The sequence below is a fragment of the Carex rostrata genome, chromosome 15 (assembly GCF_964058835.1).
Source record: "Carex rostrata chromosome 15, lpCarRost1.2, whole genome shotgun sequence".
Lineage (NCBI taxonomy): Eukaryota > Viridiplantae > Streptophyta > Magnoliopsida > Poales > Cyperaceae > Carex > Carex rostrata.
In genome coordinates, this window is record NC_135932.1 from 2429884 (window position 1) to 2454929 (window position 25046).

Genomic DNA, 25046 nt, shown 5'->3' on the forward strand with positions numbered 1-25046 from the left:
TAATAAAAAGCATGAACAAAATCACACAACGCACCGTGAATATATTATGGCTATATTTATATACAATATAATATGTACATGTTTGATTTTGTACGGATCAGTCAGTGAAAATGTAAAGGACATAATTCAGACTACTTGTAAGTTTTGATAATTTTACTAATATATATATGAGTCTGGCTAATATAATATTAGTGTCATTTCAACCTATATAACACTTAATTTAAAATCTATCGAATTAACTTCAAACGGTTCAAATCAATCTACTTCATTAGTTGTGCGTTTATATGCGAAATTTATTTAGTATCAAGTAAAGCGGTCAAATGCGTGAGTTTTTAAGTTAATTTTAATGCATTCAGTTTTCAATATTTTTACCGTTTGACTTGATACTAAAATAACCTAAAAATATATATGTGTAAATACATCACTCACAAAGTAAATCTATTTTAAGTGTTTTGATTAGTTATTTAAAATTTATTCAATAAATTTTGAAATTAATGTCATATCACATCAATGTCATATTAGACGGACTTCATATACATAACTTGAACTGACCAAAAGTATCGACGTGTGCATTCCAGGGTTCTAAATAGCTAGCTATAGCAGCGCTATAGCTTTTCCGGATCATAAACGCTAAGCTATGAGATAAAATTGCGCTAACTCAGCTACGACCGCTATAGCTATAATAGCTGACCGCGATTATCGCTATATGAGACCCGCTATAGCTACCGCTATACATGGTTTTCTACGATAAGTATACTAAACCAAACTATATGCTTCTATTTTTATTTGTGATTTATTATATCATTCTATATCGAGAAATATTCAAATACTAATTCTTCATTTTGATTACTCTTTTTATAGTATTCATTTGTAAAATTATTATCGTTCGTTTCAATTGAAAGCTGATTTTGATTATTATTATAATTATAAAATGTTTAAATATGTATATTGACTTCATTTACCTTATAAAATTAATTGTTTTTTGTCTATTATAATATGTAATACCATGAAGTATAAATTATTAAATAATGTTACTTTTTAAATTTTTTTCCTTCTTATTTGCGTAATTGATTAAAAAGTATAGACTTAGATTAGTTGTCATTTAATTGTTACATTAATTCTCTAATATTGATTATGTTGATAATTAGTAGAAATATAGAATATAAAATTTGAAAAGGAAAAATCGCTATGTGTGATAGCTTCCGCTATAGCTACGCTATTCGCAATAGCTTTTTTTTTTGGTCTCCCAGCTATGCCGCTATAATCGCTATTTAGAACCTTGGTGCATTCAAATGCACTGTACATGCGTTATAGCTTAATTTAATGCATAAATATTCGATTAATCTTTTTTTTCCACAAATAATTTGATGGCATAAAGAAGCTCACACGGATGCACTGTAATGCGTTCTAAATGGATTTTATACATAATATTTGATGTATGTGTTTGATTTTCCACAAAGTTTTTGAACATATAAAGGGTGTCCATTAGAGATTACTAGTCTGTTTTGGTGATTTTAAGATCATAATTGTGTCATAATTAAATTAATTAAAAGTATAGACAAATAAAAATAAATGCGCTCCAAAAACATTCTAGCATAATTTTTTTTTAAGTCAAAATTAGAGGTGAAGCCACCAAATTATTTAATATTTATAAAAAGTTTCTTCATCTGAATTTTGAATCTGCGACTTTTATATAGAAAACATTGTCTTTGTCAGTAGATTAAAAGCTGATTCTCGCGTTCTATCATAATTTTATTCATAATATTTGACATACCAGATTGATTTTGTTCAAATAAGATTTTAGACGTATAAAGACCAAATCAAAACAAATTCACACAACGCCCTCAATTTTTAATTATATCCTGGCAGTATTTTTCACTTGTCTCGTTACAATTCTCATATTCTACCAATTCAGCTCCAGTTTTTAACTTGCTTTTAAATCCATTGAATCACTGTGATTTAGGGCTGTAAATGAGCTGAGTTTGAGTGAATTACCTTCAATTCGTGCTGATCAACTCATTAAGTTAATGAGCGAGTCAACTCAAATTGGAATGACAATAACAAGATGTAAAACCAACTCAAGTTCAGCTCATTACTAATTTGATTTGGCTCATATCTTATTTGACGAGTCAATTTTCATAGTTATAGTAATATACTAGTAAGAATTTATCTAAACATAAATAATTCAAATAGTATGGTAAGAGTTTATATGAACACAAACAATGCAAACATAACTAACAAGATAACTAACAAAATGAGCGGCGAGTTTGAGCATCCAAGGAGTCATTTATAAAGGCCTGGGATTTATTGCGACGAATTTTGTGCAGCTCGATTTGTTAATAAGCGAGTTGGAGTATGCTCAAATTCAATTTATTAATTAAACGAGTCAGTTAACTTAAATTGAACTGACTCAAATTATAAATGAACGAGTTAAAATAAATAATTAACGAACTAATTATGAATTACGAATAACTCACGAATTTGAGCTATTTTTTAGCTGTACTACTGTGATTCCATCAAACTGAGCTTCAGTGGTGTCATCCAATCCGATCAACCCGACCTGAAAATTTGCGAATTAAGATCTTGTGTGATTGGCTGTGGAACCCGGTCGATAATGTCTGACTATGAATTTAGATTTTAAAACTGAATAAAATCTGTCCCTCGATCAAGAGTTGCTCAGTTAAGTCAAACCCTAGCAGCCTTGTTTTTTTTTCGTCAAACTCAATTAAGTATTCTTACGTTGTATTTGATTCTCCAAATTTTAATATTTGATGGTCCGCTCGACGATAAACAACAATTTTTATGCGCCGAAGCTAGACTTATCATCTTTTAAAAAAAAAAAAAAATCGGCAAATCATTAGTTATGGTCTTCAAACCATCCGATCCATAGTGGCACGAATATTAAAGAGATCCAATGCATTTTATCTTGAACCGAATTGGCCCGGATTTTAATTGGACAGTCTATATGCTAAACTAAAAATTTGAATAAATGCAGAGGATACAAATCCCGAACAACGGATACACAAACTAAATTAGTGCACTTGTAGAATGGCACCAATTAGTCTTCCAATGTTTCTCCCCTCCTATATTTCATAGCTCCACACAACTTGACATGATACTTTGGCGATGGCAGTCCTCTGAGTCTTTTACAGTATACTCTTTATATCTATGGAGGGATTAAAAACACCACATATACTACACTTAGGAAAGGCAAAAATCCCCCTTAAAATCAAAATTTTTATATGGTTAGTTAAGGAGGGAAAGATTATGACTAAAGACAATTTAGCCAAAAAGGACTGGTTAGGAGATCAAACATGCAGATTTTGTAGCTCCCTAGAAACTATTGATCACTTATTCGTTACATGTCCTCTAATTTCTTCTCTTTGGAATTGGATAGCTACACATAATAATTTCAATTACAATTGTCTTAATCTATCTGATATATGGTTATTTGATGCATGGATACCTTTGAAAGACATATTTCTATTGGAGCTCATACGAGCTGCTACCCTCTGGGTAGTATGGTTAGCACGAAATAAAACATGCTTTAATAATACACCAATTCCATCTGTAGCTTCATTAGGGTCTCAAATAATTTCCTTGACATCATATTGGTGCAAATCTAATTTAGATGACTCTTTTTTTAAATTATCCTTAATATTGCCTATGGATGTGAATAATTTGTCTCAGGTAGACGTTATCATCCTCTCGGAGGCTGATACGTCAATGGAGGAGAACAACTCATGGGATTCCGAGGACGATCCATGTCTTGGTCTCGAAGGGTCAGACCTTTCTGAGTATCTCAAGGATAGGGCGGACTGTGATGAATTTGATACAACCTTTCTCCACTCTTTAGGCCACAAATACCATTATATCTCATGCCAGTCCTAATGATGTTCTCTAATACCTTTGTATCTTTCAGTTTCTGCTTGATGTTTTGTATTAATACCCCTCTAGCAAACTATTAGTTTCTATATTTTTATGTAATGGTAGATATCACCTAGTTGCTTCACAACTAGGGTGATTTTATATTTTGGTTGCATTTTCTAAACTTGCTTAATGCATGAATTGTAATATTTTAGTTTCTAATAAAATTGGTGATCTAATACCACTCTTTTCAAAAAAAAAAAAAGGCTAACAGTCATGCAGATCTAATATGCGTCTCTAACAGTTATGCATATCTAATATGCGTATTCGCCTTATAATGTACAAATTAAATATGTTTTCCTCAAGGTTCTAAATAGCGATTATAGCGGCATAGCGGGGAGACCAAAAAAAAAAGCTATTGCGAATAGCGTAGCTATAGCGGAAGCTATCACACATAGCGATTTTCCCTTTTCAAACTTTATATTCTATATTTCTACTAATTATCAACATAATCAATATTAGAGAATTGATTTAAAAACTAATCTAAGTCTATACTTTTTATCAATTACACAAATAAGAATGAAAAAAAATCTAAAAATTAACATTATTTAATAGTTTATACTTCATGGTATTACATATTATAATAGACAAAGAGCAATTAATTTTATAAAGTAAATGAAGTCAATATACATATTTAAACATTTTATAATTATAATAATAATCAAAATCAGCTTTCAATTAAAACGAACGATAATAATTTTACAAACGAATAGTATAAAAAGAGTAATCAAAATGAATAATTAGTATTTGAATATTTCTCGATATAGAATGATAGAATAAATCACAAATAAAAATAGAAGCATATAGTTTGGTTTAGTATACTTATCGTAGAAGACCATGTAGCATTAGAAATAAGAATAGAAGTACAGAAGTCCATATAAATTGCAAAAAAAAAACCATGTAGCATAGCGGTAGCTATAGCGGGTCTCATATAGCGGTAATAGCTAGCGGTCAACTATTATAGCTATAGCGGTCGTAGTTGAGTTAGCGCAATTTTATCTCATAGCTTAGCGTTTATGGTCCGGAAAAGCTATAGCTAGCTATTTAGAAGCCTGATTTTCCTGTAAGAACAGCTGATGTGAAGTAAATCTAACTCTTAATTTTTTTATTTTATTTTTTAATGTTAAGAATAAAAATTTCGATGTTATATGTGTAAGATTTCGAAATTTTTAAATATACAATTAAAAAAAATCAAATAACTACAATTTTGTCGGAATTCATTTTTAACATGACCGCAACGTCAGATTAGCGAAAAAAAATGAAGTGTCCGCCATCTTTGAACAAAATTCAATAGCTTTGATAAAAAAAATTGTGAACAACGGCTTTTGATTAGCCAAAATTATTTTGGATCCACAAACTTTATTACTGCAGCAGCGTTGAGTAGAAAAAAAAGCGGATGTCCGTCATTTAATGTGGCGGACACTCCATCTCTGTTCGTCATATATTATTGTGGTTGTATCAGAAATAAAATTTTCACAAATTCATGATTATTTGAGTAGTCCTTTTTTTTTTCTTTATAAACGGTAAAAATACAAATTTCAGTGCAAGCCCAGCTGATGTGAAACATAGTTCCCCAGTTCCGACTTCCGAATGCTTCTTTTCTTCCCAAAAACTGGAACTCCAAGATATTCTTATGCAATGGCCTTCTGATTATTTTTTCAGAAGCTGTGCAACATGGTTCACGTTTCATTAATCTCAAATAATCTTTCAATATATCACTCATCGTCATAATAATAATTTGGTGCTCTCAAGTTTAAAGCCAGAAAAATAGTATAGAAGAAAAAAGAGAGAAAGATTGCGCGCTATGAAACTTGCAATGTGAACATAGGTCTACATTATAGATTCATATATATATTTTTTAATTTAAACAGACTACTCAAACTATTTAACGTGATTTTCGTATGAAATATACTTAGATCAAATGTTAATTTTTTTATAATTATTAGGCGTAGTTAGTAACAGGAATGATATAACAGAAACAGTTAGTAGTTGAGACTGTTTAGTTAGTTACTCTTTGACTGTTGACTGAGTTGTAATAGCATTGGCTATATATACAAGCCCTCTGTAACATTTCTAAAGTTAATGAAACAACAGATTCATTCATTCTCTCTTTCTCTAATTCCTGTCATAGTATCAGAGCCAGACAATGCTTCGATACGTGTGTAGTTCAGCCATGGGGTTCCCTTGGAATTTAGAGAGAGGATCACCCTTGGAGAAGGGAGTAGAACATGGTTTTGCGCCATCCATTTTGGACCGAATAAGAAGGTCCCGAATGTATTGAGGTTGAGAAAGAAAAACACCATTAGGTTGCGATTGAACTTGAATTTCCAAAAAGAAGTGTAAGGGTCCAAGGTCTTTGAGAGAGAATTGAGAACCAAGGGAATGGATGAGAGATGTCACACTAGAGGGATCGGAACCGGTCACGATAATGTCATCGACATATATCAACACAATAGTAATAGAAGAAGAATTACCACGTATGAAAAGGGAGGAATCCGATTGAGAGGCCTTGAAGTGAAGGTCGGCTAGAACCGAAGCCAATTTGTGGAACCATGCACGTGGGGCTTGCTTGGAGCCATATAGTGCCTTCTTTAAGAGACATACATGATTCGGAAAACTCAAATCCGCAAAACCCGGAGGTTGGGTCATAAAGACCTGTTCTTGAAGATCCCCGCGAAGAAATGCATTGTTGACATTTAATTGCACTCGGCCCATTCCTTTGGAATCTGCTTATTATTTTTAAATAGGTGGAAATCACCTGAACTAGAAAATTTAGATCATTAGAAATAGATTTTCAACCATTCTAAGAAGATAGTAATTTTTTTGCGAGGCTATAGTACTATGCACAGGGCATATATATATATATATATATATATCTGATCACTATGATATTTTTAATATCTAAATTAAACAAAAATGTAATAAATAATAACATTTAAAGCAAATAAAAATATAATAAGTAATAAAATCGTCCATCGCTTCACGTGTGCATATAATTAGTGCGCTCAAATGGTAAACTTTTTAGACAATTTTTTCCTGGTTCAGGAAACAATTAATGTGCTATTTTTTAAATAAAAATACATAATTGTTTGGTGAAATAAGACAACTTCATTTTATATCTTCTTTATCTTTTTTATCTCGCCTCATCGGAATTACTGAATAAGTAAATAGACATTTCTTCATAGTTCCAACACATTTTTTAAAGAAAAAAGTTTAAATATTTTTATTTTTTTATTTTCATCATATCTCTATTTTTAAAATTTCTAGTGATAAAAATTTTGAAATTGATATTTTAAAATAAACTTGTTAGATGTAATTTATTTTGTTTTTTTTCATATGCATAAAAATTATTACTTTTCGAATTTTGTTTTTACATGAATCAATAAGTGGAAAAATTAAAGTCCATAAATCATCTCTCCTTTTATATTAAGTATGCAGGTGTCCTTATCCGCCAACAATTGTTATTTAATTCGTTGAATTTTAAATGGTTAAGATAAAAAATTCTACAATTGTGATTTTATGCGACAATGCATTGATATTTATCGTGTTGAAATCTATATATATTCTCCGAACACTCGATTTTCTCCTTACAATTTCTTCATATAAATGTTACAATAAAAGCAATTAATTAATAATATTTCTTTCTTTCTTTTTATGTTATTGATCACAACAAAATAAGAAAGTAATTAATATGTTTACTCACTAAATATTGATTACTTTCCTACTTAACAAAGAGGTAAAGACAAAACAGTTCATTTCATTGTTGAACAAACAAGAATTATAAAAAATCAAATACAATTAAAGATGAAAATATTTGTCTGATTTACTTCTATTTTTTGTATTTCACATCAATATATATTTGCAAGCTCTTAATTGATAATAATAAAAAATTAAAAAATATAATATTTTATATGTCCATAAAGAAAATAATATAATTTGTATGTAATTATTTTATCTTGACGTTTAAATTTTAAATTATTAAACTTTTAAAAATATAGACAAAAAAATAAAATAAAATATAAGTATTTGGACCAAAAGCAATTTCTGTGCATACGGACATAGTCCAAGTTCATGTGTGGAGGGTGTTCGACTCTTCTCAGATCTAAATTTTCGAAAGACCGAAGCCTCGAAGCAGGAGACGACAGGAAGAAGAAGAAGAATTAGAAACGGAGAAAATATAAAACCCAAACAGAAAACGGATTAACGAAGGAAAGAAAAGAGAATCGCAGGGTGAAGAAGATCAGAACTATAACAGTGACAGGAAAAAAAAAGAGAAACACAAATCAATGGCGAGCGACAGTGACGAAGAGGACCGCCTCCTCCAGATGGCCTTGAAGGAGCAAGAGGAGCGGGATCTGACCTACCAGAAGCCTCCCCGGTCCACGAAGCCAGTGGTGAACATGGTTCAGCAGCCCGCTACACGATCAAACCAGCGCAATACGGGCTCGAAAGCGAATTCTAGCTCGCGAGGCAATCCAGGTAAACCGAAGGGTCGTGCACGCGCGCCGAGTCGAGATGGGGATGACGATGATGATTCAGAGGTCGAATTGTTGAGTATTTCTTCAGGGGACGAGGATTCGTCCAAAGATCGGGTCGGACCCGTTAAGAGTCGGACTGGCGGATCCGAGCGAAGGTCGTCTAGAGATGATGGCGAGTTTGGATGGGATGACGATGAACCTAGAAGCTGGAAGAGAGTTGATGAGGCAGAGGTACGGAATTCTTTCAGAACTCTTGGTTTCTTTTGTAAAATTTATATTTTGTATGATACTTTACTCATAGCGATTGAAATTGCACTGTACTAATTGGTTTTGAATTTCTCACTGAAATTTGGAATTTGACTGTCAAATTACTCTCATTTTGGGGTTAAGATAAATATCTTATTCACAGTTTGTGGTAATGGAGTAACTAACATGTAGGTACTGCATCATGCTGTTGAAAATTATTCTGGTATAGTTTAAAATTAATTTTAACCTGTAAGTAAGAGCTCAATCCATTAAATATTGCTGGATTTTTGTTGCTGCATATTTTTTAAATGAATCAGGGTTCTAAATGTAGCTATTCTGGTTAAATTTGGCAGCAAGATAGATGCATTTTGGCATTATATTCGTCTTTAAGAGTTAAGAAAATGGTGGAACAAAAAGTATCTCATTTATTAGGAACCAGTCTTTTCTCTCATCTCCCTGATAGAAAGTGATCCACTTAAGCTCTGTCTGTCTCTCTCATCCATTTATTAATTTCAAATGTGATTGGTGAACTCAGCTAGCTAGGATGGTTAGAGATATGCGTGAAACTAGAGCTGCACCTGCTGTTGATCAGAAAGCGGTAGCTATGGCCCGCAAGGGACTGACAAGCATTCAGTCTTTACCTAAAGGGGTAGAAGTTTTAGATCCACTCGGCCTCGGGTATGTTTTCTTTTTAGTAAAATGATAACTTGATAAAGTTGCTGTCCTTTGACTGGAAATTTGAACAATTTAAATTTGGCAATAGGGTAATAGACAACAAGTCTTTGCGGCTTATCACAGCTTCTTCAACCAGTACGCCAGTTTCACGAGATAAATCTGACCTGGATGCTGCTTCTAGAGGCATGCTATTTTTTCAGTTACTTATTAAGTTCATTACCTCTTCTCTGCTAGCTCTTAGTATTAATTAACATAGTAGCAGCTGACCTGTCGTTTGTAATTAATTTTGAAGAGCATCCTTTGAGTGCCAATTCACTATATATTTTGAATGTAATGTACATGGAAATGCTCTCAAAGATTTTTGATATCTATTTGCTTGATCTCATTGCAATAATGTTTCTCATTTGTAGAAAAAATTTTGTACTCTTCTCCAAATTTTGATCCGAAGGCGTTCCTCGCCCGGGTTCACCAAGAGACAAGTGCAGCTGACTTAGAATCAGGTGCTCTCACTTTAAAGACTGACCTCAAGGGGAGAACTCAGCAGAAGAAACAGCTTGTCAAAGAGAATTTTGATTGCTTTGTCTCTTGCAAAACCACCATTGACGGTACACTTTAATATTGTTGGATTAAACATGCATATGAGAGTACCATCCAAACAAGTATAGTTAAAAGGTCTTCAATTAACGGTACTGTTTGTGTTTCCGTCATCCCGTATGTTCTAAACTTTGTGAAAATTATGCTTTTTTGGGTACATTCAGATATCGAATCTAAATTGAGGCAAATAGAGGAGGATCCAGAAGGAGCAGGTACCGCTCACTTGTATGAAGTCACACAAAGGATCAGTTCTGTGGCCAATCGTGCTTTTCAGCCATTGTTTGAGCGTCAGGTTAGGCAATTCAAAATTATATGTAACATAAACACATGGGTTTATTTCTTCATTTAACCTTTGGAGGCCTTCTTTGGCAAAATTGGTCTTGCGAACTTCTTATAAAGTCTGAAAAACATTGTTCTGACTTCTGTTGGCATGTATTGGTACGACAAATTGAACAAATTTGAAACAATAAATTTGCAAATATGTAAGTCTGTTTATTGAAGATTATCTAAAAAACACAATTCTCTTTTTCTCTTTTTCCTAATTCAGGCTCAAGCAGATAAAATAAGATCAGTGCAAGGGATGCTTCAGAGGTTCAGAACTCTGTTCAATCTGCCTAGCTCCATACGTGGGAGCATCAAAAAGGGCGAATACGATCTGGCTGTCAGAGAGTACCGTAAAGCCAAATCTATTGTTCTTCCTTCTCATGTACTATCACTTTCTTCATAAAGTTTTTTGTTCTCCTTCTGTATTTTCGTTTGTTTCATTTGCATTTATCTTTTGAGTGTTGCATTGAACAAATGCAGGTAGGTATCTTAAAAAGGGTGCTAGAAGAAGTAGATAAAGTGATGCACGAGTTCAGGGGAATGCTTTATAAATCCATGGAAAATCCCCTCCTTGACCTAGCTGAGGTGCTTTCTTTCACTGAAACAGTGACCTTAGTTAATTACATTCTCAATTTTTTGGATTCAATAATTTTGTTGTTATTGTCTGATGAGAATTTCTTTTAATCTCTAGCTTGAGAATATTGTCCGGCTGTTGTTGGAGTTGGAACCTGATTCGGATCCAGTGTGGCACTATCTTAATATCCAGGTAATGCATGAAATTGAGTAAGAGTCGTGATACTGACATTCTGATTCATAGTCGTGATATTTATTGGCATCACTAAGTAGATACCTTTGTTTACTTGCTAGCTACCAGGAATTGTAATTCATGTTCGATGGTGTTCAACCAGGACACTACTCAAAATGTGTCTCTTTTAAGGGGACCCTAGTCAACAAAATGCACCTCTCTTTTATGGGGGTGCAACTGTGACCTTGTAAATGGTTTTCTGTAAAGCTAAGAAAAAAAATCAAGTGGCTGCTTGGCCTGTCCATCTCCATATATTTGATTTATTGCTGCCTGTATGATCAGAACCGTAGAATACGGGGCTTATTTGAGAAGTGCACGATAGATCACGAGGCAAGGATGGAGACTTTGCAAAACCGTATCAGAGAGAAGTTACAATCAGATGCAAGATGGAGGCAACTCCAAGAAGATTCTAATAAATCTGTATGTTTGTTTTACCTAAACCCATCGCCTATTAGCTTTTACCTCAACTCATTGTCTACTTTGTTGGGTTCCTGGTACTTTATTTGTTGGGATTGACATGTATTCTTGCATGTGAGTGCTGATCTAGTGAAGTGTGTACCTAGATATTAGGGTTAGCAAAAATGTCAGGTTTGGGAATAATACTATTTTAAATATATTTTATATGGTACATAAATGGCCTGATTTGTCCAACTTGACTTGTATAAGTTGGAACAATCTATTGAAGAAGCAAGTGACGCTGCTATCTCCCGCGAAGTATCAGAAACTATGTAGTTTTCGTTGGTAGGAGCATTGGTTGTTAGACTGCTAGTTGGGAAATCAAATTTCCATTTTTTTTCTACCTTGTCCCTACACTGATCCCACTTGTCAGTAGTGTATCCCCATGCATGTACTGCTTAATGGGTCAAGATGGTTGATGACCCATGAATCCGGCCTTACATGTAGAAAATCAAGGACCGGAAACAACCCATCAAACTCCTGTAAATGTCAGCTAAGTATCAACAGACCAACAATTATGTCTGAATAAAATGCTGCCAAGTATTGGTGATTTTATAGGACAATTGCAAAGTTGCTGTTATGTGCTGGTACCATGCTGATCTGAACCAACGCAAAACTAATTCTTCTTAATGAACTGCTCCACAACATAGTAGGACCAATTTTCTCTTTCTCATTTGTTTTTTATGTTCTGGGGTTTTAGATGAGGCATTGAAAATAAGTTTTGTTTATTGAACTAAGAGGAAAAAAAAGATTGAAATTGAGCGTACTGATATATCTTGCCACATAGAGCGCTTGTTGCAGTCATTAGTCATAACTAAGGAAATGTTTGTATACATCAGACTTTGGATTAAGCGAAGTTGCTTTGGGGAAAGGGGAAAAGTCTTAAACTCGAGCATCTTTCTTTTATATTTTTTGTAGCTGGAGGTTGACTTGTCCACTGTGGAAGCTGTTCAACTGGACACACACACCACAAGTTTAATGGGAGAGGAGGCTGACACATTAAGGGCTAGCTACATCCGTAGGCTGGCAGCTGTACTCTTGCAACATATCCCAGCCTTCTGGAGATTAGCTTTATCAGTTTTCAGTGGTAAATTTGCTAAGGTACAATACTCTTTGACCAAACTTTATATTTGCCGGGCTTTTCTAATTGAATATGCGGTCATAATGTGTATATGTTTTTGTTTTTTATTCTTTTTGACTGGGTTGGTTGTTGGGGATAAATTGGAGGTATTCCTTGCATAAGCTAATGCATTTGCAAATTTTCATAGTCTACTGCTGGAAATGTGATTCATGATGCTGAAGCAAATGGTAAGCTGAATGGAAACAAAACCGAAGAGAAATCTGGCGAGACTAAGTATTCGAACCACACTCTAGAAGAGGTTGCTAGCATGGTTAATTCTACTTTATCTGTGTTAGATGCAAAGGTACCATACATCTCTTCTGTAGGATTTGATCGTCAACTACATAGTTCATAACTAGCACAAATAAATGACATTGCTTACTAGTTACTAGTTCTATATGATAAAATAGGTCCAGGCTACATTTCGTGATTTTGAAGAATCAAACATTCTCTCTCCTTACATGAGTGATACAATAAAAGAGATAGCTAAGGCTTGCCAATCACTTGAAGGGAAAGACTCCTCCCCTCCTTCTGCGGGTACCCCCCTCCCTCTCTCTCACCGCTAAAAGTTATAGCAATATTTGAGAAAAGTATTTGCAGTAAGCATTAACTATGTTGTGTTTGTGGCAGTGAAAATACTGCGAGGATTGCATTTTGAGATGACTAAAGTATACATCATTCGTCTCTGCTCATGGATGCGTACCACCACAAGGGAAATCTCCAGCGAAGAGGTGTGGGTCACTCTCTCCACTCTCGAAAGGAACAAATCCCCTTATGCAATTTCATATATGCCTCTCGAGTTCCGTGAATTAATAATCTCATCCATGGATCGGATTGATATGTAAGCCAATTTCTCTTCCATATTCGTTTTGTAGTTACTCTCGATACTTGTTGCTGGTTTTTAAAGGTTGATATAATAATTTGTTTGATTAAGCATTTCTATTATTTTTAATAGCATGCTTCAGTATTTGAGAAATGAAACAAGCAAGTACGACATCTCGGAACCTCTTCATGAAATACAAGAGTCTGTCAGACTTGCATTTCTGAACAGCTTTCTTGATTTTGCCGGTACATGCTAATGCACATTTTGCCTCTCTCTCTCTCCCCTTCACCCGCCTCCTCATTTATATGTATCTGTCTCTCTTAAAATGCTTTTACAACATTTTGAACTCCTTTTTCTGATGCCAATGATTCAGGTTATCTTGAGGGGTTGGGAGGCGAGCTAATAGCTCTAAGTAAATCAAATCGTAGTTCTATTAATTTGCATAACAGCTATCTTCATGGCCTAGAGAGTGACATTGCATTAAATGGATTTGGTGAAGGTGCTAGTGATATGCATAGAAAGCTATTAATTGTTTTGAGCAACATTGGGTATTGCAAAGAGGAGCTTTCCTGTGATCTGTATAACAAGTACAAGAACATATGGTTGAGGTATTTGGCTTGAATCATTATTGAGTTGTTCGATTCTTCCAACTTTATCTGGATTAATGACTTGACTCCTATTGATCGCAAACTTGACCTGATGCAGGGCTGGAGATGAGAATAATGCTGATATGCGAGATCTGACCACCTCTTTTTTGGCATTGGAAGAGAAAGTTTTGGAACAATATACCTTCGCAAAGGTATCATACATTGTGATTCCATCTGATTCAATACTTTATGTTACAATTTTCAACGTTGAACACAGCATGATGCCTAAAGCTATGTTTGATAGGAGTATAATATGTGGGGATAAGGGGGCAACACTCATCCCTTGCAAGAGTGGTGATAAGAGTTATCCCATTTAACTAGCTGATAGATCCCAAAATATGCCCTGTTTTGCCTTTCATGGAACCTCAAAGTACTACATAACACTTTTATGCGCAATTATGAGTTGACCTACTAGTCTTGAAATATCTCTCACAGGATAATAAATGTTTGCTTTTTATTATGTTTTAGTCAAATGTGATTAGAAATGCTGCTCTTAAATATCTGCTGGATTCTGGAGTTCAATGGGGAGCTGCTCCTGCTGTGAAGGTACCGGGTATATGCAAATATCAAAAGATTTCACTAATTTTTTGGCCCCCACTCCATCTCTCTCTCTCTCTCTAACTTCTATCTAATTCAGGGTATTAGGGATGCTACTATAGAGCTACTGCACATTCTAGTAGCTGTGCATGCGGAGGTATATACTTCTCTCTTTTTGGCTAGTAAAAAGATATATGTTAGTTAATCTTAAGAGTACTTTCCCTGAAAGTCACTTTTGAACATTTTAATGAAACAATTCAAGATCTAATGTGATTATTGCCTGTTTTAAATGTGTATAGGTGTATTCTGGTGCAAAGCCTTTACTGGAGAAGACATTGACAATACTTGTGGAGGGTTTGATAGACACTTACCTTAGTCTTTTTCATGAAAGCAAATCCAAAGGTCTCAAATCTCTTGACACCAACGGTTTTTGTCAGCTCATGCTTGAGGTTTTCTCTCTTCCACTAATATTATGGGTACTGGTATATACCCGTTCGAATAATTTATAAAAATCCACCGACTCTTGATATTTGTGCAGCTGGATTATTTTGAGACGGTGTTGAATGCATATTTTTCACAAGAGGCACACCAAGCACTGAAGTCACTACAAGGGAACCTTCTAGATAAGGCATGTGAAAGTGCATCAGATGAGACTCCAGGTCACCACCGGCGGCCGACACGTGGAAGTGATGATCCAATGGCTGATGATCGATCCAATCCCTCTGTGTCTGCTGATGACCTCCTAGTAAGATCCTTATCCTCTTTTTCTTTTTCTGTTTCCGTCCTTTGGGACATTTTAAAATGGCCTTGCATTATTGTTGAGTTTGCAGAAAGCTCATCTCTTTTCAGATTTTTGCAAAAAAAAGTCCCCCGTGATGTTCTAATTTAGCTTCTATTAGTTCTCACAATTTTGCGATGTGAAGAACATGGTAGTTAATAGTCCAAGTACGACCATAGCTGTTTGAGCTTTCTTGGGTTTTGTCAAATATCATGAATGTACTACTGAACATATTAATTGATGTTATTTAGTTGCTAGTCAAATTGTTAGTATACATTAGTACATTACTAGTTTTCATTTTGGATTTTGTTGTAAGAAATAATTGTAAATTGTTGATCTCGATTTGAACTTTGTTGGAGAAATAAATTTATTGCAAAATATCTCTTGGAGTTGCTTTTCTCGAAACGAAGGTTACTTCATTAAAGCCTTTGACACTCATCTAATGATGCAACTAATTTAAAGTACTCCGGCTTATTTTACCAATTAACTGCACTTATAACCAATCTACAAAAATACTTGTGTTGCTTCAAAAATTAATTTATTTCTTTTCAGGCACTAGCACAGCAGTACAGTAACGATCTTCTAGAGGGAGAACTAGAGAGGACTCGGCTAAACATCTCATGTTTCATTGATTCATCTCTCCCCGTCAACTATGCACCCCCACCACCTCAACCCGCACCTGTTGTATCTGCACCAGTTGCTCCAAAACCCATGTACCCATCTTTTAGAGAAGGAAGCGTCGCATCCCCTAGCTTCAGGCGTCAGCAAAACTCTCCTTTGGTTGGTTCACCTGCCGTCTCACGCCGACGCAGGTGAATAATTCAGTCAACATTTTCTTTTATTTCTTCTTTTATCTTCCTTTTTCCCTCTTTTTCTTGGGATTTGTTCTCATTTTTATTGTCTCCGGTGATGTGGATTGTTTGTGAGCTATTCTTTGGTTTTGTAAGATATCCTGTTGTATGATATCAATGTGACGTAGAATGTCTGCAATCTGTAATTTCTCTGGAAAACTATATGTTGTTGTTGTATTTATTGTTGTGTGTATAGAGATGATTTTGAATGATGGGTCATTGAATTCTTATCATCTTACATCTATATAATTTATTTCTATTTTGAGGTAGAAACGTTTTTTTAGTTATTTATTTTCAGCGTTCAGACCTTTGTGCTGAGAGCACATTTCAGTGCTAAATTCGATTTATACTACCGCTTCAAGATTCAAGCGACACCATGTTCAAAAATTCATTCTGAAAATTCTCCCGTCCGGGTGCTGTGCAGCGCATGTAAATATAATGCAGTGCGTGACAGAGTTGGTTTAACTGAATCAATTCGATTTGATAGAGACTGGTTTAATCCGAATTTGGCTGAGCGCTTAGTTAATCAACCGATCCGAATTTGGCTGAGACGATTGTACTTTAACACGATTTTTAAAATAATTAATAGGGGTCAATTGATACCCATTCATTTCCAAAAAAATTGTACTTTAACACGATTTTCTCATATAATTTGAGTAAATGCAATGGATAATATAAAATTGATCTCCATATTTTTGGTGAAAATTTTATATAATTGATCCCATATGAAATTTTCGAGATTTGATCCTCATAACTTGAAATTCTGTCTCTGCCCCAAGTATAGTTCCACCAGATGCTAGTTTCTGGAACCACACCAAATCACCAATAGTGACCTTAAACCCCATATTGACCATAGAATTCCCAAAAATTTATTTTACCTGAACCACCATTTGTGTAGGTCTATTAGTTTGTCTTTAGTAGAACCGCATCATTAGTGCAATTCTATCTATTTTTTTTTTTGAACGTTTAATTTTTTAATTTCTAAATGAAAAAGGTCCTTATTTTCTTTACGTGGTGCAGTTTCATTTTTTTTTAAAAGAAATCATGATCAATCTCTTTTCCGAATATCTGATTTTTTTTAATTCTAAACAAAAAATCCTTAATTTTGTACATACGGATCTTTTATTCACAAACAACGGTAGAAACAAAGATCAATCCCAAAACCGGGCCTTTCAGCCCAGCATTATCCATTCAAAGTACATATATGAAATAACAGCCACAAGTTGGCACCTGCTGCATGGGTTAACGGCCGCAAATTTTAGAAAGGCATCAACTATCAAACAAAACAATTCCCATCTAACAGACACAGCAAGAAAGTGTTAATTTGTGATGACTCTCTTTAACTTTCTTCTTCATCAAATTCACTATGGCAGCTTCTCTCCTGCCAAACCCATCATTTGCAACTCACCGCTGTTTAAGCTTCAAAAGAAGTGAACCAACTTTTATTCGTATCAGACCTACACATGCAATCAGTGTCAGAGCATCATCAGCAAATACCAATATCACTGGAGTGTACAAGAATGCAAATGATGTGAAGATAGCTCTGTACCAAGCATTAGAAGGTTTTATTTTATAATTGAAGAAGTTGATTATTATTATTATTATTATTAATTTTAGATTATTATTAATCATATTTTGTTGCCTTTTGAAGGTGTTGATAGGGGCATTTTTGGGATTAAATCTGCAAAGAAATCAGAGATAGAAGGCCTAGTGGAGATGCTGGAGTCTCAAAATCCGACACCCGAGCCGACCACTCAGCTCCAAGATAAGGTACAATCAGACAACTTTGCACCGTTTGATTTGGAATCTATGGTTTGGGTTCGATGCCCATGGATAGTATATGTTAAAAACACCCTTATAAGACACTAATAGCTTGGATCCAGTCCGTTTGGTTTAGATCAAACAGTCGGGATTTGAATAGAAGGGCTCTATTTCTGAAATGTAATTGTAATTGACAAGATTTAGATAGAGTTGAAATTGGAAAATAATAATTATACAAAGACAATGCTCTGAGTTTATATATATGAATTACAGCATATTCTTATAGAAAAATATTTACTACAATAATACAATTTCTATATTCTGTGTAACACCAAATACATAATTTCCACAATAGACGTGTCAGAGAGAGAAAGTAGAGATGTGCTAGCTAGAGAAAGATATCCTTGAGAGAAATGTTTCAAACTGAGAAGCATATCAAAATCTTGAATGAAAGGTTTTATTACTCACTTGCCTGGGATAATCTTGAATGAAAGGTTGATGGAGGCTGGAAACTGGTGTATAGCACGATTACAATACTTGGATCGAAGCGCACCAAACTAGGTTTAAGAGGCTTTATTGATTTAGGAGACTTCTTCCAAATAATCAATGTTTCAGAGGTTAGTTATAGAAATACTGTAATTAAGTACTAATTACAGGGCCAAATGTACTAATTTGACTTGAATGTACTGGTATAGCACCCAACGCATGACTGGTACCGAATTCAAAGGCAGCATAGCAGATTTTGCTTATAAGATGAAAGTACTTAAATTTAATACTTCTGTATCTTCTGAAATGAATGGAGATTTAGAACCATATTTGTAAACGCGAAGGAAAAGGCGGTGAATGTGATCAAATTCAATGCAAGAGGGTTTGGCATGTTGAGTGGCCAGCTGAAAATTGTTGCATCATACAAGATTTCTTCCAAATCTGTGAGATTTCTACAACTAGATATTGCAAAACGTTTTTGACACAATACATAAATTTTCTCTTTTGTGTAATACATAATTTTTTTCATAAAATATAGAGAGTAGATATCACATTGGAGAGCTCAAGCATTACTCCTGACCAGGTCATCACATTATATTTTATTTTATTGATATATCAGTTTGTTCATTTGCTTTTGAAGATAGTACTAATTTCGGCAGAAATTTTATTTTTTTAAAAATGGCAGTTGATGGGTTTATTTGAGAAAAATTACGACCTTCTCCTCAAAATTTTCAACCCGGAAGGTTGGCTGGAGATAACGTATCCTTTGAAACAGTATTATTATACAAGTGAGGTTATGGTACTATGCATAGCACAGATTGGTCTGTACTACAGATCAATTTTTTTGTTTTCTAAGACCATATAGTCAAAAGTTGTGATTTTTGAGCTGTCTAAAAAAGTCACTTGAATTATCTGATTAAATTTTACATTTTTAGAATTTTTTTTTTAGATAGAAAATCACTTGATCTACAGGTTCTAAACCATTCAAAAGTAGTGATTTTCTAGCTGTCTAAAAAAATAGTAAAAAGAATTCTAAAAATGTAAAATTTAGTGCGCAAGTATTTTTTTTCATATGAAAATTATGTTGAATAATTCATGTCGACTATGTTGACTTTAAAAACGAAAACATTGACCCGTACTATAGCCAATTGACGCTATACATATTACCATATCCTCCTCTTACTGTGCACATATAATACATTCCAATGCAATGAATTATGAATGCATTTGAAGACTTGAGTTTTAATATAATAGCTGGCTCTTTCTAGATGGCTTGCAGCTTATCTGAGGATTGCAATTTAATTAATTATATCCACCGAATTAAAAGCTGTTTTCCCTAAATTGGGTGTAGATATGTTGACGAGTCTCTTAGAATTGGAAGAGATGACAAGGGGAATATCTTTGTGCTGGAAAGATCAGATCAAACCGAGTTTTAATCTGATCCAGTTTCATTTTTTAAAATCAATTAGAAACTTTGAGATACCTATATTGATGCTGTTAATTAAATTAATATGCGCTCATCTAATTCTGTTTGAAACTTTGAATCAAGAGGAAACAATAAAAAATAAAATAAAAATAAAAGATTTGCCTATGCTTCTTTGCATACACAAGTGAATACCTTTTTGTGTTCGGATCCATTCACAATAAATTGACTTGACAAAATAATTATTTATAAATTTGGATGCGATATATATTATTTGTATATCGAAAGAGATATGTTGACAGCCATATTTATTCGACAACCGCAATAACTGAGAAAAAGGTTATCAAAATTAAAAATGTTAAAGTATTGATAGTTTCTCTATGGTTTAAATAGGTAAAATTTGGTTTAGTATGAAAATTGTTAGATCACCGATCAAATTATGATAAAAATTAAGTTGGTAATTTTCATATTGTTTGACACGCTACCAATCGATTTCAAATTACATCAAAATTTGATACACTACCACCGATCAAATTATTAATTTTAATAACCGTTTGGTTGCCAAATAAGTTTTCTACCGATATAACATATCTAATGAATATTATTTACATGAAATACTGAAAAAATGTGATGCTAGTTTTACCCTTCATTAATTGATAAATTTTGCAACATATTATTCAACAACACGCCTACATTTTTTTTTTCTCTTTCGAAAATTATTTGGCTTGAATTTGATAACACATTTTGTAACATAATTCCAACACAATTTTATAGCAAAATCTTCTTACAATTTACCAAAAAGAAAACACATTTTCTGAATTGAACTAATTCAGAGCAAGGGAGGTTTAATTTTAGATTTTTGAAATTGTAAACACATCTATTTTTATTTGTACATCTGGTGGCCGCTACCTGGATTTAAAAAGAAAAGAAAAAAAACTAATTCAGAGCACAGTCAGTTAAAATTTTGTTTGAAAAATGTGCACAGAAAGTTACCAAATATTGCAAGTCAAAGAAAATGTTTTATATTCCAAAAAAATACTTATAACAATTGGATAAAGGGTAGTACAGTTAAATGAAGAACCCTAGCTTGGCTGTAGCTTGCCAATTTGGAAGCAAAGGAATAATTCTTACTAATAATGTAATTTTGCTCTAATTAAAAAGGAGCAAGGAACTATAATAAATGTTGGTAAATCTTAAAGTGGCAACAACATGATTCCTTGTTTAATTAAGGATGGCATGCTAAGTTGCTAACTATTCTTCCAATAGATGTCATAGTCACACATGACATGCTAATTATTGGAATTCTTCCAATAGATCCTTAAAATTTTCAGTACGGCGCTCTAAAATAATATTTTAATTTGGTTTTAAGAAAGTGGAGACCCACCACACAGTATCTAATAACTATCTATCTCTAAGATATTCACCTGGGTCCTCTGTGGCAGTCACTAATTATTCTCTGTGTGTGTAAATACTGGCGGATAGGTCAATATTGCCTTCTCTGGTAAGAATATTAACAGAGTACTTTTTGCTTCAAGTGAAGCATACGGACTACATAGTCAAAACAGAGCTGCGTGTGGTTCGTGCGCTGCATGAAGCGAAAACTACTCTGTTAAAGTATTACGAGTTTTCTCAGGTGATTGTTTTTTTTTGGGACCACCTGTCAGAGAAACGTTTGTGTCGTTAGGTGATGCTACGCAAGATCTCCGTGCCTCACGTGGCATCTCCTTTGATCGTGGCAGCCACTGCATCTCTTAAAAGATTCATTCGTACATGTCTTGTTTCAACGGCTCCTTATTGGACAATCCAAACCCGGAATTGGTAAACCCGTTTATATTGCCAAATGCCAAAGGACTAATTCCAGATAATTAATTACTGGCGCTGTGGCGCATCTAGAAAGCACGATAAAAGATCGAATAAAATCCTTAAAAAGATATATTGCAATTGATATCACAGAGACAAAAAAAAATGCTTAACAGAATAAGAAACTCAAATTAATATCGAGCTTTTTTATTTTTCATAATTGCGGGGAATTGAGCCTTTAAAATTAAATTAAAAGAACACTGTAATTGGAAACTGAATTTTTTTGGTTCTAGAAGCAGATTTTAATAAGAAATAAACGGGTCGGGTTAAGCTACATGATATATCCGCCGAAACTATACCCATTTGGAAGTGTCAATCTCTTTTTTTCCTTTTCTCAAATATTGACTTTGAAAATAGAAATGTGTGGTTGGCTGGTTGCCTGGTTAGGAAGTTAAGGCGTTGAATAATAAATTAGTAATCCGATTAGAAGGTTCTAATAGTGATAATGTTGTACATTTTGAGTAGTGTTATAATAAAAAATTCTCCTTTGTTATTAAGTGCATTCAACCTAGAGGAATCGATGTTCGGTTGGCTTAAGGAAGCTTAAGAAATCGATGTTCGGTTGGCTTAATTCGTGAATGATAGCTAAGGAGGTTAAAGGAAAGGGTAGAGGTGCCTTAATACCCGGGCAAAAGGAGATTAAAGGAGGTAATCTTAATCCGTGCTAAGGAACCGGTGTTCGGTAGAATTAAGCGGCTAAGAAAGCTAAATGAGGCTCCTTTAGTCTTAAGGAAGCTTAAGGAAGCATTGCCGAATAGCCCTAGAGATATCCAATACAATTATATGTTGTGTTAGCATGGTTTTGTGTCTCGTTAAATCATTTCAAATGATTCAAATTATTTTAAAATAACTAAACCAAGTACATTAATTATTGTACCAACATACTTGAAACATGAAGAGGGTTATGTCACTATGGCAAATTACTCATAATTAGTCACTATAATAACGACTATCTTATTTTTGAAATATAACTAAAAAATTGCAAAAAATTCATTTATTTTTAATCAAGAGTTTTCGCCCAGTAGGACAAATTAATATTATTATTTTTAAGTACATTAATAAGAAATTGAGTAATTATAATTTCACAATTTTGACAACTATATATATATATTAGAGTAAAGCTAGGGTGTGATGTGCTCACCAAGAGAGTTTGGTGAGCACAACTCCAAAAGTTCATCGGATCGACTTCAAATGCCGAATCCAAACCGTTGAAATCCATGTGTTTCATTAGTCATGCATGTGCATGCAAAATTTTGAAAGTTTCGAGTTCATTTGCTACACGGTCAAGCGCTCAAAGAAATTAACATTTTATTAAGTTAATTTATAAGTTGTTTTATATAGTCAATTTGTATTATTTCTTTGACCGCTTGACCGTGTAGCAAATAAACTCAAAACTTTCAAAATTTTGCATGCACATGCATCACTCATGGAGCACACAGATTTCAACGGTTTGAATTTGATATTTGAAGTTGATCCGATGAACTTTTGAAGTTGTGCTCACCAAATTCTCTTAGTGAGCACATCACACTCTAGCTTTACTCTATATATTATATTGAGAAGTAATCACTCGGAGTTTGGTGAACACATCACACCCTACCTTTTTACTCTATATATTATATTGAGAAGTAATCACACGACAGGATTATAGTAAGGCACTGTAATAGAATAGATGCAATGCTGCATAGGCTTGCTAATTTGGGCAGGGTACATGGTTTGGTTTGAATAGAGGAGGATGTAATGTGGACGCTTTTAATAGTGAGATGATGTAGACCTACGGATCATGTATGAATCAAAAAAAAAAAAATAACTCGACAGACAATTATGTATTCTGACGTACAATCATTTAATCTTGTATCTTACTTATTTAAGATAAAGAAATACCTATTTAATAAGTTTTTAAAATGAGATAATTTTTATAAAGATATATTATATTGAGCAAAACTTGAATACAAACAAATATCTCATTTGAAACGTCAAAGATTGTACAATGGAAATAATATATCTTGTCGTGCGAAAATTCTTGAAGAAAAATGTAAAATAAGTTATGAAATATTTGGATACAAATAAATATCTAACCTGAAATGTTAAAGATTGTACAATATTGCAAGAGTGTTTCTTTATTATTATTATTTTTTTGTATCTTAGATACATCAAATACATTCTTTTTAAAAGAAGGAAATAATTATGATAAATCAAAAGAGAAAATCAAAATTTAATATATCAGAATATTAATAACATGGCTAAAAAACTTGAAACCTTCTTCTTCATTAAATAAATTTCTCGGATGAATATCTATTTTTCTTGTACGACCAAAAATGTTGAAAGAAAAAGACCTGTAAATAAATCATTATTCTGAAATAAAAGAGAAGTCAATAGATCATTATTTTGAAACTAAAAGAGAGGTCAATAAATCATTATTTGAAACAGAAAAAACAAAGTCAATATATCGTTTAAAAAAAATTAAGAAAATAAACAATATTTTTATATTTTTATTAATTAGACATGTCAAGTTCAAATTCAATGCAATTTACAAATAAATTAGTCACTTATCGAACTAATTTTAAAATTTAACAATAACTTTGGATCAGTAACCAATTAGCTCGCAACTCACACCACATTTAATACATATGTAATTTTTTTTTTATATTAGAGAAATTTGACGATAGTTCTCATGATCGTCAATAATCCTTTCTCAAAAATAATTATTAATATTTTTCTACGTACAAGTATCAAATTTTGTGTATTCGGCAATTTCAAATATTATTATGCGTTTTCAACTTTTTTTAATGGTCATCGAGAGGTTTCTAAATGTCAATTATTCATTAACGCGGAGGATTTTTCTGGTTATTTTAATTTATAATGTCCATCAAATTGAAATAAAAGCGCCCCAAAATTACAAGTTTTTCTACAATTGCTTAAATGCCTTTGTAAATGATTTTCATGAGGGAAACAAAAATGACACTATTTTATGTGTCGTAAGAAACGTAAGTTTTAAATCAACTTAAATAATTTGAGTGGTTAGACGAGAGGTGTCAGCCCTTTTTAAAAAAAAAAAAAAATTTTAACATACTGTTGTGAGATATAAATTTAAGGAAGCAGCTAACAGTCCCCTAACTCCAGTCCTTCAAAAATCTCCGGATATTTTCAACTAATTCTGTAAACATCAATACTAAATCATGTAAACTAATTCAACAAATTCTGTAAACATAAAAACGTGTGAAAGCTGTTAAAAACGCGTGAAAGCTGTTGAAAACG

General features: G+C 33.3%; 2 protein-coding genes across 3 annotated transcripts; both read left to right on the top strand.

Moving 5' to 3' along the window:
• The first annotated feature begins 7989 nt into the window (after positions 1-7989).
• On the top strand, positions 7990-16480 carry LOC144566522 (exocyst complex component SEC5A-like). 2 transcript variants are annotated; one of them, XR_013515211.1, is made up of 21 exons: positions 7990-8636; positions 9187-9329; positions 9415-9509; positions 9737-9931; positions 10085-10212; positions 10468-10626; positions 10725-10829; positions 10936-11010; positions 11332-11469; positions 12424-12606; positions 12774-12929; positions 13036-13162; positions 13256-13466; positions 13581-13693; positions 13822-14056; positions 14154-14247; positions 14564-14648; positions 14733-14789; positions 14932-15081; positions 15171-15377; positions 15963-16480. XR_013515211.1 is itself a non-coding variant. In XM_078316559.1 (21 exons), exons 1-21 carry the CDS (start codon positions 8214-8216, stop codon positions 16224-16226), a joined length of 3336 nt encoding a protein of 1111 aa, XP_078172685.1. In that variant the 5' UTR covers positions 8012-8213; the 3' UTR covers positions 16227-16480. The 2 variants fall into 2 exon arrangements, 1 of the variants encoding a protein (XP_078172685.1); XM_078316559.1 differs by having other exon boundaries at positions 8012-8636; positions 14564-14641.
• Positions 16481-17560: 1080 nt separating this feature from the next.
• LOC144566523 (Plastid-lipid associated protein PAP / fibrillin family protein) lies at positions 17561-20028 on the top strand. Its single transcript, XM_078316561.1, has 7 exons — positions 17561-17823; positions 17913-18031; positions 18517-18639; positions 18853-18951; positions 19047-19091; positions 19194-19267; positions 19860-20028. The coding sequence occupies exons 1-7, from the start codon at positions 17628-17630 to the stop codon at positions 19942-19944; spliced, it is 741 nt and encodes a 246-aa protein (XP_078172687.1). The 5' UTR covers positions 17561-17627; the 3' UTR covers positions 19945-20028.
• Positions 20029-25046: the final 5018 nt, after the last annotated feature.